General features: G+C 46.9%; 1 protein-coding gene across 1 annotated transcript; it reads right to left on the bottom strand.

The window, feature by feature from the left end:
- Positions 1 to 12,078: 12,078 nt before the first annotated feature.
- On the bottom strand, positions 12,079 to 16,022 carry LOC139829720 (elongation factor 1-alpha). The gene is made up of 3 exons (XM_051357461.2): positions 15,882 to 16,022; positions 14,259 to 14,742; positions 12,079 to 13,199 (listed from the first exon to the last, which is right to left on the bottom strand). The coding sequence occupies exons 2-3, from the start codon at positions 14,718 to 14,720 to the stop codon at positions 12,318 to 12,320; spliced, it is 1,344 nt and encodes a 447-aa protein (XP_051213421.1). The 5' UTR covers positions 14,721 to 14,742; positions 15,882 to 16,022; the 3' UTR covers positions 12,079 to 12,317.
- Positions 16,023 to 17,120: the final 1,098 nt, after the last annotated feature.

Here is a 17,120-nt window from a genome sequence, read left to right as displayed (position 1 = left end):
CATTTGCTTTTGTACCCAAGGTTCTCTTTCATTACCATGTTTCTTAGCAATAAAATCTTCTTTACTATACTTTTTATTTTTAGCATGCTTCTCAGGTTCATCTTCAACTTCTTCTTTATCAGAAGCATCATTCTTATCATTATCCTTATCATGTTCATTACCACTTTCAGTTTCAGCATCAGAAATAGAAATACTGTTAGGATCATTAACAGGTTCAGAGGATTCTAAAACATTTTTATGTTTCTTCTTCTTTTTCTTAGAAGGAGCACTAGTTTCAATTCGTTGAGAATCTTGTTCAACTCTTTTGGAATGCCCCTCGAGATATAGAGGATCCTGGGTAGAGACACCGCCTCTAGTTGTTACTTCATAAGCATGTTTCTCTTTAGAATTATTTTTTAACAAGTCATTTTGCACTTTAGTGAGTTGATCAATTTGAGTTTGAACCATTTGAAAATGTTTAACAAGCATCTTAACATCATTGGAGGTTCTCTCCACAATATCATGCAAATTGCTAATAGCTTGAGAATTTTCCATTAGATGATTCTCTACTCTCATATTAAAATTTTCTTGCTTAACAATGTAATTATCAAACTCATCTAAGCATTGAGCAGGAGGTTTTGAATACGGAGTATCTTCCCTAGTAAAGCGTTGAAGAGAGTTTACCTCAATCATGGATGAAGGGGGAATTATCTCACATATATCTTCTATGGGAGGTAGATTTTTCACATCTTCGGATTTAATACCTTTATCCTTAAGAGACTTCTTGGCTTCTCTCATATCTTCATCATTTAATTTAATTAAACCCCTCTTCTTCAATATCGGCGTCGGAGTTGGTTCAGGTGTAGTCCAATCATCATGATTCCGGCCTATTTTAGCCAATAATTCTTCAGCTTCTTCCGGAGTTATTTTCCTGAAAACACAACCAGCACAACTATCCAAATATGCTCTAGACTCAACGGTTAGTCCACTATAAAATATATCAAGTAAATCATGCTTTTCCAAATCATGTCCAGGTCGAGCTCTGATAAGAGAGCAAAATCTTGCCCATGCTTCAGGCAATTTCTCTCCATCTTCCTGGTCAAAGCTATAAATTTTCTATAAAGCAGCATGTTGAGCACTAGCAGGAAAGTATTTCCGAAAAAAAAACATCAAGCAAATCACCTGAACTATTAATAGAACCAGGAGGAAAACTATTATACCAAGTTTTAGCATCATCCTTTAATGAGAAAGGAAAAATTTTAGCAACAAAATAAGTACGCAACTTGACATCATCAGAAAACAAGCTACTCATAGAAGAAAGTTCATTCATATGTTCTACAGCACTTTCTTTTTCAGTACCACAAAAGGGTGTTTTCTCAACAATAGCTATATGAGATAGATCAACAGAAAAATCATAATCTTTATCCTTAATGCATATAGGAGATGTGGCAAATTTAGGATCAGGAGACAGCTTATATCTAACAGTATGTTGTGCGAGAAACTTTTTAATTTTTCTTGCATCAGTAATAGCATTGCATTTATCAATAAAATCATCATTAAGCTCTACATAATCCTCATCAGGATCATCACTAGAATAATCAACAGACTCAGGTGAATTAACAGGTGTAGCAGCATTAGGAGTTTCAGTATTTTCAATTTGTCTAGACCTAGCAATTGTAGCATCTAGAAAAGATCTCAATGAACCACTATCATCAAGCACAGCAGAAACATCATCAATATTATGAGAATTTTCAGATTCAGCAGAAGTACCAGCAAGTGAAGCTTGTGGTGGTGAAACAAGTTGACTTATCACAGATGGTGAATCAAGAGCAGCAGAGGTACTCAGAGTTGTACATTTTCTTGTAGTGGATGGTAATATGGCGACTTTAGGATCGCGAGATTTACCCATGATGGATAATTTGCAGCGAACAATATCAATCCAAGTGAACTTCCAAATAAAGCTATGCTCCCCGGCAACGGCGCCAGAAAATAGTCTTGATAACCCACAAGTATAGGGGATCGCAACAGTCTTCGCGGGAAGTAAAACCCAATTTATTGATTCGACACAAGGGGAGACAAAGAATACTTGAAAGCCTTAACAGCAGAGTTGTCAATTCAGCTGCACCTGGAAACAGACTTGCTCGCAAGAGTTTATCAGTAGTAACAGTTTTATAGCAGTAGCAGTAGTGAAATAACAGCAGCAGAGCAACAAAGACAGCAGTAGTGATTACAGTAAACAGCAGGATTAAAATACTGTAGGCACAGGGATGGATGACGGGCGTTGCATGGATGAGAGAAACTCATGTAAAAATCAAAGCAGGGCATTTGCAGATCATAATAAAACGGTGTCCAAGTACTAAGCAATCCATAGGCATATGTTCCGTATATAGTCGTACGTGCTCGCAATGAGAAACTTGCACAACATCTTTTGTCCTACCAGCCGGTGGCAGCCGGGCCTCTAGGGAATCTACTGGATATTAAGGTACTCCTTTTAATAATGTACCGGAGCAAAGCATTAACACTCCATGAACACATGTGATCCTCACATCACCGCCTTCCCCTCCGGTTGTCCCGATTTTCATCACTTCGGGGCCTCGGGTTCCGGACAGCGACATGTGTATACAACTTGCAGGTAAGATCATAAAACAATGCATATCATCATGAAACAATAACATGTTCAGATTTGAGATCATGGCACTCGGGCCCTAGCGACAAGCATTAAGCATAACAAGTTGCAACAATATCATCAAAGTACCAATGACGGACACTAGGCACTATGCCCTAACAATCTTATGCTATTACATGACCAATCTCATCCAATCCCTACCATCCCCTTCAGCCTACAGTGGGGGAATTACTCACACATGGATGGGGGAAACATTGCTGGTCGATGGAGAGGCGTCGGTGGTGATGATGGCGATGATCTCCTCCAATTCCCCGTCCCGGCGGAGTGCCAGAACGGAGTTTTTGGTCCCGAGACGGAGTTCCGCGATGTGGCGGCGTTCTGGAGAGTAGATACGTTTTGGACGTATCACCGAGAAGAGCTTCAACAAGAGAAGAAGGGGTCCGTGTATGCGATGACCAAGATGGCGTCCCCGGATCGCCCGTCCTTAGCCATGCACGTGGTGGCCTTCGATCTACCGGCGGCAGTACAACCGTTGGTGGAGAGAGGAGAGAGAAGGTAGAGGAGAAGGCGAGTGAGAACGGGCGAGAGTGGGAGGGGAGAGTGCGCGGTGAGGGGAATTATGGATCGCCTTCTCGAGGAGTTGTGGCGTCTCCCGATCTTCCCGACGCGTGCAACATCTGCCCCCTCACGCTCGGCAGCACCTGGCTGCGGAAAAACGGCCGAAACATGTGTTCTCGACGGGCTAGGTTTTCCCTGCATCTGGGATGCTTTGAGAACCATGCTATGCATAAAAAATTTTCCTTGTGGGCTACCAAACGGCCGTTTTGGCCTAAATCATGCGAGCCAGTCCATTGTTGGCAACCAATCAGACACCAATAATATGCGGGTGCTTTGAAGTAGCAGACGATATCCAAGTATACAGAACTTCACACTTTCATAGCATGCATTCAGAGAAAAGCATGTAAAACTGGCAGCCAATGATGCACAATTGAACTCGTCTATTCTTGGTGCACCTACACGAGAACAGTAGCCCACGCACTGTCTCTCGCGCCGACATGACGGCTGACGTCCTGGCCTCCTCGCCCGCATGGCGCCACACCATGCTCGGTAGGCCCGCCGACATCCTGATGCCAACGGGTATAGATGCAAGCGGTCCACTATTAGGGTACCCTTTACCCTCTTTGGCACAAAAATTGAACTAACTTGATGATGTCATGGACAAAAGTTAGTTCATTGTTTGGACTAAAGTGGGTAGACGGTACCCTAATGATGGACCACTTGCATAACTACCGATGGGGCGGTAGGACGCCATCAAGAGCTCACTATGGGGAAGTGGAGAGCTACATCACGAACCACAACGAATCTGCGTCGTCGATGCTGGACCGGTTCGCGTCCATGGGCACTAGAGTTTTACTGAAACTATATTTAGATGTCGATCTTGACGCAAAATCTCATTTCCGTGTAGCTCATGCCAATGCTTATTTCATATAGAAGTGATAAAAATAGTTATCAATATAGTAAAACATTTCTTAAATTTTACTAGAAGTAATTAAGATAAAAATATGCATCACTTGTGATTCAGTGCTAGCTCCTCTTACCCCCAACTAGAGGTTGATAGCATTTGCAATATCTGTGGAAGGGAAGAAGAAAGCAGCTATCATGCTGCAGTGGTCTGTACTAAAGCTCGAGCTCTAAGACAGAAAATGTGGAATGTCTGGAGTCTACCTGAGGAATATGAATTTAGGTACACAGGTCCTGACTGGCTTTTGATCTTTCTTTCCAATGCGTCCAAGGAGTCACATCCTTTGATCCTGATGCTTCTATGGAGAGCATGGCACCTTCGTAACAATATCATTCATGAAGATGGTAAGTGTACAGTAGAAGCTTCAGCCATTTTCCTTCAAAACTATTTGGACACTCTGAATTGTGTTGGCTCTGGAGAGTCTAGTAAAGGAAAAAAGTTTGCAAGCTTCTTGTGCTTTGCAGGACCATGTGCATCGGAATGAGGGCCACTTTCCTTGTTGGTCGCCGCCTGAAGTCGGGAGACTAAAGATGAATGTCGATGCTTCTTTCATAAAGGAGTCGAATGATGGATTCATGGGAGTGGTGATTAGAGATCACTTGGGTACTGTCTTATGCTCTATGGCGCAAAAACTGAATAAATGTGCTGACGGGGAGGAAGCAGAAGCTCTGGCTCTTCTCCATGGGCTTCGTCTCTGTGTGCAACATGGTTTCAGTCCAGAGGTGGTGGAGACAGACTGTGCTGCTGTTTATGCGGCAGTGAATGGTCCAGCTCAGAACTTGTCTATTCTTTGTGCCGTTTACAGTGAGATTGCCAGTATTAGGGGATCATCTTTCCTTTTTACCTTGTCTCAAGTGGAAAGAGAGTGTAATTCTGTAGCGCATGAGTTAGGTAAATGCTGTAGAGTCTAGGGAGGGAACTGTTGGCATCTGGTTTAACTTTGTTCCAAATCAGATCAGTCCCTTTGTGTTGAACGATTGTAACCAGCTCATGCATGAATGAAATCTCTTTTGACGTCAAAAAAAAAAGAACTTAGACATTAGAGCATCTTCAACGTACAAAAAAGACCCCACGCTAAAACCTACTCCGTACTTTCTTTGGCCGTGGGATAGAAATCAGCGCTCCAGTAGGTGATGTAAAACCGATCACACGGTAAAAGATTCAACACGTGGGATAACTCGCTACCGAGCACGGTATATTTGGCACGTTTGCTCCAGCGCGGCAAACCGAGACGACGCGTGCAAAAGCCAACCGCTGAGCTGAATCATCTCCTGCATGCACGCTTTCGACCTTCCTCGCAACGGCGCAGGCGATCTATTGGTGATGAACGGCCACTCCGCCCCCCCCCCCCCCACCCACCCACCCAATTCCAACTATGCCACCCCTCCCGCCAACACTGATGGACTTCTCCTGCCGGCACCGATGAATTTCTCCCGTCACTGTCGTGGAAAACCCTAGCGTTGGGCTAGTGCGCAACCTATTCATCGCACACCGTCCGAATGCGGCGGCCGGAATCGCTGTGTGAACACCAGCAGAAACAGCTAGGAAAACCGCCACGACGCGCTCGTCGTCTGCTGTTGTGCCGGCGGCCACGGCAGGCTAGAAAAAGCCACCAGTAGCAAACAATTCTAAGGTTACCGCTGCGGCGGCTGCTACTGCGGTGGCCTCCAAATTCCAGTCGCCCCACAGACGCCATCGGCGCTAGAATCTGGCACGTCATCCGCTGCGCCCAACCTGCTCGATGAAACGATGGCAAGGTAAAACAAAAACCCTTCATCTTTGTGTTGTCTTTAAGGTAGATGAATAGAAATTGAATTTGATTATTTCCATGCGAGGTAAGGTTGATGATGAAACATATTTGTCATACATGAATGTTGGGTCCAACTAACTCACAAGAGTATGTGTCTCAACAATATGCATCGCATGCAAACGATGATGAATTTGAAGTGGATGACGGCGGTGAGGGTTTGGTCGATGCACCAAAGAGAAGGTCGAGTAACTACAACGCGGAAGAAGACGTTTTGCTTTGTAGAACATGTTGCAAGGTGGGCTTCGATCTGGCCACCGGCATGGACCAAACAAAAGAGACCTATTGGACTAGAATTAAGGAGTTGTATGATAAAAGTTGCAACAGTGGATGTGAGCGAACCGATAGATCTCTTTGTTCTCGTTGGTACACTATAAATACATGTTATTCAAAGTGGTCGGTGGTGTTGGCGTCGGTTGGCAAAAATGATAAAGATAGGGTAATTCAACTCTTTTGTGAATATATGTTTTGTTCCATGTGCATACTTATTTGTTCTCCATGTCTTATTTGTTCTCCCTTTTTGTTAATGTAGGTGGACAATTACCCAAAAATTGTCCAAAGAAAATCTGAAGAAGAACAAGAAGGGCAAGATGGTTATAGAGAAGTGATTTGCCTTGCACCATTGCTGGGCGGAGCTAAAAATGAAGAGAAATGGAGGAACCCTGATGGCCTAGAAGTGCCAAAGAAAGCAATGAGGGCAACTATGGAAGGTGTCATTGGAGTGGACGATGAATCTTCAATTGAAGAAACTCCTAACTCGGTTGCCAATCAACAAGACACATGGGAAACAAACAAGCAAAAGCTAAAAGAAAGAAGACCGGGGATGATGACCTCAAAAACACTATGGAGACTATTTCGCAAGCAAGAATGGAAGCAGTCGAGGAGAGGAGGTTGGGGCCGAGGAGAAGAAAGTTTCCATTGAGAAAAATCTCTTTTTCATGGACACATCCAACCTCTATGAAAAACAAACAACCTTATACATGATCAAGTCTTGGCACAAAAATGGATGATGAGAGGAATGGGAGCACCAGTTGGTGGCTATGGAGGCATGAATTTTACGGCAGGAATGGGAGCGCTAGTGGTGGCTATGGAGTTACGATGGGATCGGGCTAAAAAATGATGATCCAAGCGACCAAGCGGGAGCGTTGACTAACTTGGAAGGCAAGAAGACACGTACCCTAGGGGCCCGGATCCTACATTGACGGTTAACGACGAGTTCAGTCCGATTCACTGCAATAAAACAGCCGACTTGTAATAATGAGTATTCCTCCCGGATAGCATATCGGAATCTTGAAGTCCCCGGTCAATATAAGCAGAGGAAGCACTGCGTTGATGCACCGCACGGCAAGCGATCCAGTCGAGGAGGTCAAGTAAGGTCAAGTAGTACAGGAAGATTACTATCTGACCAAGCATGGGCGAGGATCAGCAGCGGTTTCGCTCCCTCTGCCGCTGGGCCTTGGTTCTCGAGAGCGGTAAGAGCATCTCCACTCGTCTCCCCCACGAGACCCTCGAACGACGTTTTTTTCATCCGGACGGCGTAATTTGGCTCAGTCGCGTCCCCGGTTCCTCGTTTTCGTCCGGATTTGGGCCTAAATTCATCCGGCGATCCCACGCCATCCCCGGCCCCCCGGGGAGCGCTCGGGGAGTCCGGACGAAACGAAAGCGCGGGAAACACCGAGGAAACTTCCCGCGCGTCTGGTGGCACCAACTTGTCGGCGAGAGAAACCGATCGTCGTCCTCATCGCATCGTCTTCCGCGCGCTGTAAAAGCCTGCCGCCGGTCTGCATTCGCCAGTCACGCGGCGAGTTAATGTCGTCGTCTTCCGCGCACGCATCGTCTTCCGCGCGCACTAAAGGCTGCCGCCGGTCAGCTCGCCGCGGACGCGTCGCATTCCACGCGTCATTAATCACCCGCGCCAGCCGCGCCTATATACGCCGGTCCGCTCGCCGCGAGGCATACCCCGTGCTCCACTCTCCCTCCACTCTCCCTCTACTCTCCCGATGGCGTTCTACGACGACGACGGCGCAGCCGACAACGGCTTCCCCCGCCGGTCGCTCCACGCGTGGGAGGGGCACCTCCTCCACCAGGCGGGGTACCCCTGCCCGCCGGACACGAGGCCTCCCGGCGGCGGGTGGCGGCTTAGTGCTGGCGGAGTACCAATCCCGCCGCCGCCTCGGGGCCACGCCCTCGACGTCGCCATCGAGGAGGCGCGGATGACCTTGACGGACGAGGAGCGCGCCGAGCCACGCCACCACCCCGACAACTACACGGCGTGGAACTCGTACTTCCTGCGGCGGTGGGAGCGGGAGCTCGCCTCCTACGACGGCCCGCCGCCTCCGCCTCCGCGCAACAACGCCGCGGGCCGCCGACGTTGGTGGAGCTCGCCGGGCCGGACACTCGAGGCCGTCCTCGATCACATCGAGGGCGGAAACTTCCCGGTGCTCACGATGCCCCCTCCATCGAGGGCATCGGCGAGCCGCCGCCGGGGAAACGTCTGGCAGCCACGGCGCATGGCTGCCAGCTCGTCGTCTTCCGGATCGGCGCCGAGGTCATCCTTGGCGCCGGTGAAGAGGAGGAGGAGGCGACGCCGCTTCGACGCCGGTGCGCGTCAAGAAGGAGCCGGCGTCTCCGCCGCCGACCAGAGGGCGCAGCAGCGGCGCCCTCGTCATCCGCGACCAACCCTCCCAGCCTGGGCGGAAGAGGAAGGCGGCGAAGAAGGAGGACGCCGCGGCCGCCACCAACGCCGCCGCAAACAGGCTCGCCGAGGAGGAGGCGAGGCGCGCGGAGGAAGCTGCCGTAGCGGAGGCGATCGCCAGGTCGCTCACCGACCTGGTGCCCGCCGACAACGCCCTCCCCGAGGACGCCGCCCTGGCGTGGTCCAGGCGCGACTGGGAGCGCGAGGAGGCGGAGCAGCGGCGGCGGCCGATGGACCTAGCCGCCGCACGCTGACTCGCCGCCCGCGCCGCTCCAACCGCCGCCGACGACGCCGCGCGCTTCCGCCATCCTGCGACACCTCCATCCGGCGTCGTTGTCCCCGTCGTCGACCTCGAGTCCTCGGACGACGAATGGTACAAGCCATCCCCGGGGTGGGGAGACGCCGGCCAGGGCAGCAGCCGCCAGGCCGCGCCGCCGAAGGTGCCGAAGGTCGAGGACGACGGCTCCGACGACGGCGGCGACGACTACACGGTGTTCTACCGCCGTTTGGGCATGTAGAGCGCCGTGTTTTAAAATTAGCATTTGAATTCCCCTAGCCGAATTCGAAATATAGTCGAATTCGGCCTCTATGTATTAACTCCGCCCGTTTTAGTCTAAATATCATTAAATTTAGTCTATATTCGCCCGAATTTAGCCGAAGTTTATCAAGTTTCCGTTTTTCAAACTCGCATCGTCGTCTTCGCCTGGGCACACGGCTGGGAAACTACTCCTCCCCACGCCAAATCTTCCTCCAATCCGGACGAAAATTTCGCCGGATTTGGGCGTGGGGAGCGCCAACGAGTGGGGATGCTCTAAGTGTTTCAGGCTAACGACGAGGGTGGGTCACCGACGCATTCCTCGTCGATCCGGCCAGCGCCTTCGGCCAGGGCGCCGTGGACGCCTGCGTAAAGATCGGCAACCGGAACATCCTGCTCGCGTCGCTGTCGGCGGAGAACCCCTCGGCGCAGCTGCAGGCCCCGGTGATTCTGGAGGAGAGGGATTTCCTTTACGTGATGCCGCGTGATAGCAACTCCGCTGCCGACATCGACGACGCTGTCGCCGTCGAGGGTTTCTTCCTCTGGTCATGGGTTGCGTCGTCGATCAAGTTTGATTTAAAGACATGTCCGAAGCAAGACCAAAGGGAAAACTCAAACAGTGGGTGATGCCATTATTATACATGTATATGATTTTGTTTTGTCTGCTTGGTGAATATTTAGAGCTAAGTGATTACACATGGGCCCATCAACCTCCGTTCTAATATATATAAGGCTTATAATTTTTTTCTAGAAGTTAAACTATGCAAAATTTGATCAAGATTTTAGAAAAAATCATTGACATGTACAATACAAAATCAATACCGTTAGATATATCATGAAATATATTTTCATATGAAGTCTATATAACTTTGTAGTTGTTGATACTTGATAGTTCTTCCAAAAAATTGATCGAACTTTACTTAGCTTAATTTTTCAAATAAAATATATAAGATTTATCCATTAAAACAAGGTAGTACTAGCATAGCAAAGCATGCACTGCGCTGCAGTGCACTTGAAAAACTTCACAATCAAGGCGCTATGCTTTTTTTGCCGTGTGACGTTTCGTGGATTTCAAGGGAAAATGAGGACCGGGACAAAAGGAAGAAACCCCAACCCAACTTTTGACACCCAATAAATACCATGTGCTATTCATATCGATTGTTCACCGTGTGAATCGGATCGATCGACACCAAACTCAGATCAATGTTGTTGGGTGAGATAACAAAAGGAACACCTATGAATAAGATCCCTAAACCACCCCAACGCGGCGGCGCCGCGCCGCCGCCGGGGCGCTCGCCGCCCTCCACTCCTCTAGCCCCCTCTTGCGTCCTCCCTACCGCCGTCGTCGTCGGGGGCATCGTCGGGCAAAGATCGGGCGGTGTGGTGGTGGCAGCGGATTTCCCTCCTTGCGCCGAGTTGACGGGGATGACGGCGCTCGTCGCCTCTTCTCATGGCATCGGTGTAGCGAGGGGACGGCGGCCACAAGATGCAGCAGCGGCGCCGTTCAGTCCAATCGGGCCCCATTGGGCTCGGGCGGAAGGAATATGCGGGCTCCTACGGGTAGTGGCGTGCGGTCATCGTTTGGTTTCCTTCCGTTGCACAAGGGCGCCTTGTTGCGGGCTCCTACGGGTAGTGGCGTGCGGTCAACTGAATAGCCCAGCTACAAATGCACACTGCAAAAGAAATCAGCAGACCAACCAAGAAACATGCATCTAAATAATTGAACCACAGGCTTCAACTTCCTGAACCATCTAAATTAGTAGCTAGGTATGTGTTTTGACAATCTAATTATTTAACATGTTTGAAGTTATGTACCAGGATAAATCAGCTCAGGTCACAAGCAACATCAGAATCTAGTAGCGGACCATTAAAATATATACATGCATCCCTACCAGAACAAGAACGGAGGTGTGGGACACTAGGATATCATACCTTGAAGGATTTAAAAACTAGAGACGGTGGCCGGCCAGGAGGAAGGAGATGCCAATGGATATCAAATTAGAGATCATGTGACAGTACCATGGTCAGTAAGAGTTGATGCACCATCTTCAGCAGATCTCATTTATGTGTTCATGTTACCTAGATAGATTTAAAAGGGCTTCTACACAGTACGTACTAGACAAACAACAAGATAGATAAGTAAACTTCACCACCAGATCATTTGAAAGAGAAAAATCTTGATTATTATCATTTGAGAGCATTTAAATGTCCATCAAAATCATATACAGCAAACACCAGTGTACAAATAAGTGAATCCTCAACTAACGAACTGTATGTAGCGATGCACTCTCATTGGTCACTGACTATGATAAATACAAGCATGTTCATCTATAACATAACGATCGCTCGTTTCGCACGCATATCTCGATCAAAATAATTAATTAACTAGAAATGGCAACAAATCCAAAAAACTATGTATAATGTGGGACAGTGCTAAGCAATATTATAACTTAAATTTCACATTATAAAGTACTGATAAGTTGTACAGTGTTTATTCTCTACTCTAAAAGGTATAGAACAATCTCTCGAACTGGAATTACATGGTGAGATTAGTTGACCAATTAATTCACTAGGTTTGATGAGATTATCCAGCTAGTTAGTTCACTAGTTATATTGTGTATATAACATTGAAGCGCTCGCTGAATAAATCAACAACAAATTTTGGGTACATGAGGTAGCACAAACCGCAGCAGTGCAGCACATAGAAAAAGGCATCAGTCAAAATCAACAAAACATGGAAAATGCTGTGCAATGGCAGAGGTTGGCATCCACTACACATGGGAAATATTGGGCAACTGGAAGTCTGCAACTGTCCTCGACCTCGAGGAAACAAGAGTCAGTTGGTGAGTTATCAAAGTAAAAAAAGGCAGGCAGAGATATTAAGAATCACACAGTAAACTCAGACAAAATAATATGACTCCAAATTTCTGACCTGCTATATATAAAGTAGCAACTGTAACCGAACATAGCATGCCAATAGTTCACCAACACAAACAGAAGATAGAATGATAAGCAGCACAAAGGCTGCTCGACGCGCACATAACCAAACTCGACAAAACGGGGCAAGTTCCCAAACACACTAACACTCCTAACATCACGATATACCACCACCACTACTGCGGGTGTAGTAGCAGACAACCACCAGGCATCATCTCATTTCTTCTTGGCGGCAGCCTTGGTCACCTTGGCGCCAGTGGGATCCTTCTTCTCCACGCTCTTGATCACACCAACAGCGACGGTCTGCCTCATGTCGCGCACAGCAAAGCGACCAAGGGGAGGGTACTGGGCGAAGGTCTCCACCACCATGGGCTTGGTGGGAATCATCTTCACGAAACCAGCATCGCCGTTCTTGAGGAACTTGGGGAAGGCCTCAATCTCCTTACCAGATCGCCTGTCAACCTTGGTCTGGATCTCAGAGAACTTGACGGCGATGTGGGATGTGTGGCAGTCCAGCACTGGGGCGTAGCCGTTGCCGATCTGACCAGGGTGGTTCATGATGATGACCTGGGCAACAAAGCTGGCAGCCTCCTTGGCTGGGTCGTCCTTGGCATTGGAGGCCACATACCCACGCTTGATATCCTTCACAGCCACATTCTTCACGTTGAAGCCAACATTGTCACCTGGCCCAGCCTCCAGCATAGACTCATGGTGCATCTCCACAGACTTGACCTCAGTGGTCAGCCCAGTTGGGCCAAAGGTGACGAGCTGGCCAGGCTTGATCACACCTGTCTCAACACGCCCCACCGGCACAGTTCCAATGCCACCAATCTTGTAAACATCCTGGAGGGGAAGACGCAGGGGCTTGTCCGAGGGCCTCTTGGGCTCGTTGATCTGGTCAAGAGCCTCAAGGAGGGTGGGGCCCTTGTACCAGTCAAGGTTGGTGGACCTCTCAATCATGTTGTCACCCTCGAACCCAGAGATGGGGACAAATGGGACCTTGTCAGGGTTGTAGCCGACCTTCTTCAGGTATGAGGAGACCTCCTTCACGATTTCCTCGTAACGGCCCTTGGAGTACTTGGGGGTGGTGGCATCCATCTACAAAGAACAGAACAAGCACATTAGTTTCAAACATTGTGCTGCTTATTACAGAAGGCATGTATAGAACTGAAAGCACAAGCTTATGGCAAAAAAGAGCAGCAGCACAACTAAACAAATGTAAAAGAAATTAATGCTTATTATAGATGGCATATTACTAGAATCAAGCTATGATATCATGAAGCAAAAGTAAATCATTTAAAGGACTGCTTCAAATTTCTTTCATAAGGTTACAGTAAAGGCAGCGGAACAATAGAAATAGTTCAATTACTAGTTACAGAACCTGGTATAATTAAGAAAGCACTAAACTGAAACAAAGCAAATTCATAAAAAGAGCAACATGACAATGTCATTAGTTAAAAAGAACTTGAAGCTTAAGACACTGTAAGATAGTACAAGAGTAATTATTATAAAAAGGCATGCAAAGATATGTAATGAAATTGCAGCACTACTTATGGCAGAAGTTTATATTAAAAAAAAGAGCAGCATAACACTCAAACAAATTCGAAGAAACTGTGTGGAGATAGTACAAGGTAAAACAGACAGAATTTTCCATTAATCTTACATTACTACTGATAGCAGACATTTCGGGAAACAATGGACTAGTGCATTCAAAACATGTGTACAGTAATAAATTTGAAACAGGGCACTAGATGCAGAACATGACGCATTGAGATCATGCAGCAAACATAAATCATACCAAGGACTAGCATCATCCTTCTATAGAAATACGTTCTTTCATAGAGTTCAGCTAAGCAGCAAACATAAATAGTACCAAGGACTAGCATCATCATTCTGTACTAATATGTTCTTTCATAGTCTTGATTAAGCTATACCATAAGAGCAGTAGAACAAACAAACTAGTTTGTAAACTAGTTACAGAATCTGGTATAATTACAGGAAACAATTAATCCATTTACATCAATGAACTACTTTGAAATAAAGCACTTGAGCAAGCATTCAGATCATGCAACAAGACAAAATCAAGCTAAAGACCAGCGAAATCAATGTGTGGTAGTATGTTGTTTCATGAACAAATAGAGTTTGGACAAGTTATACCTTGTTGCAGCAGCAGATCATCTGCTTCACTCCAAGGGTGAAAGCAAGGAGAGCATGCTCACGGGTCTGGCCATCCTTGGAGATACCAGCCTCAAAACCACCAGTGGTGGAGTCAATGATAAGCACAGCACAATCAGCCTGGGAGGTACCAGTGATCATGTTCTTGATGAAGTCACGGTGACCAGGAGCATCAATGACGGTGCAGGAGTACTTGGTGGTCTCGAACTTCCACAGGGCGATATCGATGGTGATACCCCTCTCACGCTCGGCCTTGAGCTTGTCAAGCACCCAGGCGTACTTGAAGGACCTCTTGTTCATCTCAGCAGCTTCCTTCTCGAACCTCTCGATCACACGCTTGTCGATGCCTCCAAGCTTGTAGATCAGGTGACCAGTGGTCGTCGACTTGCCAGAGTCGACATGGCCAATGACCACAATGCTGATGTGAATCTTCTCCTTCCCCATGGCTGCTGGAGCTGTTAACTAACTGCACACAATCAATTGCAGGTGGTGAAAGGAGTTTGATTAGTTCAATGAAACTGGATAATTGCTTTACAAGAAGAACAGAATATAATTCAACATTGAGAAAACAAAACATAGAATCAATCAGACAATAATGGAAAGCATGCAAAACTTAATCAGACTCCAGACAATAGGTAAAGACAGAACAATTGATGTGATTATTATTAACAGAAGAGTAGAACACCATGTCAGGTATACAAGCAGGGAGTGGTGATAACAGATGAATAAATCAATTCTAAATCACAGAATTACTTCAACACAACTGACGGTATGAGAAGACAGAATATGACTCCACATAACAATTAAAAGCATACAAATCCGAGAGGTTACTAACAGTAAAGTAGGATTAACCGTATGGCCAGAACACCATGTCAAGCAGCCAAGCTGATCTAATCCGAGTATACGAGATTAGCAGGCAAGGCAAATACTTGACAAGATAATTCAGGATCTGAGCGAAGTGGAGATGCAAGGAACGTCTGCAGACGCACCCAATAGGAATCGAACCTATATCAGAAGGCCTCACAGGGAGGCCTTCCGTCTTTACCATTAGACAATGGGCACAGGTTGCATCTCCAAATTGCTATCGCGCGGACACTAAGCTAGAAGAATTAACTTGCAGATGACGAGCCCTAATTCAACAAAAACTCGAACAGGGCTACGAATTAATGCGGAAAAATTAACAGATCTAAAACAAGGTACTCCAAATCGGACGAGATCTAACAGTAGTACGAACTGCTGCTGCATGATGGATCCAAATCGGACTCACAACTCGAGTACGACTACCAATTACAGCGGGATTATGTAACAGATCTAACAAGGGGGTACTATAAACCGTCGCTGAATGATGAATCAATCTCACTAAGGTACATGGCAGCGAATCGAGACAAATCGAACGAGATCTACCCATGACGAATCATTCTACGGCAAAACTAGCTTAGCCCAGGAGATAAACAGATCGAATCACGGTACCAAATCAACCGTAACAAACACGGAGGTCAACGGGGGAAATCAAACCAAGCAGCTCGAGAGAATCGACTGGATCTACAGAACCAGTTGATGCGACAAAGCTCAAGAACTGGAAACGAAGCAGATCCATCTACTTACCAGATACTGGCGGCGCGCGCGGTCTGATAGTTCGCCTAGGGTTTATCTGGCTCCGTATTATATAGGCCTCCTGCCCTTGCGATTTCGTGGCGCCTGCGCTTTCGAGGGTTTCGTGGCGCCTGCGCTGTCGCCTTGGCAGTGAAGGAATATCCTCTTGTTTAAAACTGAATGAATAAATCGCATTCGGTCAAGAAAATAATTGAGGGCTGCAGGTAAGAAAAGTAAACCGCGACATATTTTCCAGATTCGGCCACTGAAAGCTCCTGGGCCGGGCCAGACGGTATTTTGGTCAGATTCTTTCATAAGTTGTATTCTCAACAAAAAAATGCAAGTTGTTTTTGTTCTTGCTAAATGGAAATTTTCTAAATTTGAAAATTGTTCATTTAGCTAAAAATAAGTTTCTCATATTCAAATTCTAGTTTGCATATCGTAAGTGCAATTTGATGGATAAATCATTTATATGGAGCATCACCTTGTCCTTCGGTGTTGGGTTTTGTTGAATTCATCATCTTGTCAAAGTCATTTAGTACATTGTACTTATTTGTGTAAGAATATAAGAGCATCTCTAATAGAGCCCGTAAAAACCCAAACTGAAAAACTCAAGACCAGTCTTCCGAAAACATGTTTACGGGTCGTAAAACGGTTGGCGCAGAACAGAACCTGTAAACTGAAACCGAAAAAACAGAATATTCCAAAAGTCATCGTCTTCTTCACAAGAACTATCCCCGACGCTGCCTAGATTTTCCCGCGCGGGTCACCGCCTGCGCCCCTAGCTGCAGCCACGAGCTTGGGCGACGGCCACGCACACGAAAGAGCCGAGCGCGAACGGAGCCTGAGCAGATTCTATGCACAGCAACCATTAAACGTAAATACTAATCACCATAATTGCTTGCTCCGGCCACGCGAACGGAGCCTGGACAGACTATGCACAGCGCAACGAGTACAGCTCTTGCCCAATTAAACGTCAATGCTATAAGGTCACATGACCCATCTTTACGTGATAGCCTCGAAAGGCCTAATATAATCATCAGAGTAGCGGAATCATTTCAGCAACGTAGAGCCAAGTCATCTGCCATAACCCTACACGCAACTGACTGGGAAGACGTTCCTAGCTCGCATAGACGTCGCCAACTCCTTCTTCATTCGTCGTGTTCCTCCAAGTCTGGCCAAGTAAATAGCCAGGGACAAAGCCGTGAGTACATTGGAATTGTACTCGCAAACCATCATGAAGGTACTTTG

Source organism: Lolium perenne, chromosome 2 (assembly GCF_019359855.2).
Source record: "Lolium perenne isolate Kyuss_39 chromosome 2, Kyuss_2.0, whole genome shotgun sequence".
In the NCBI taxonomy this organism is placed as follows: domain Eukaryota; kingdom Viridiplantae; phylum Streptophyta; class Magnoliopsida; order Poales; family Poaceae; genus Lolium; species Lolium perenne.
Note: the sequence above shows the minus strand (reverse complement) of the source record. Positions and strands in the feature narration are given on the sequence as shown.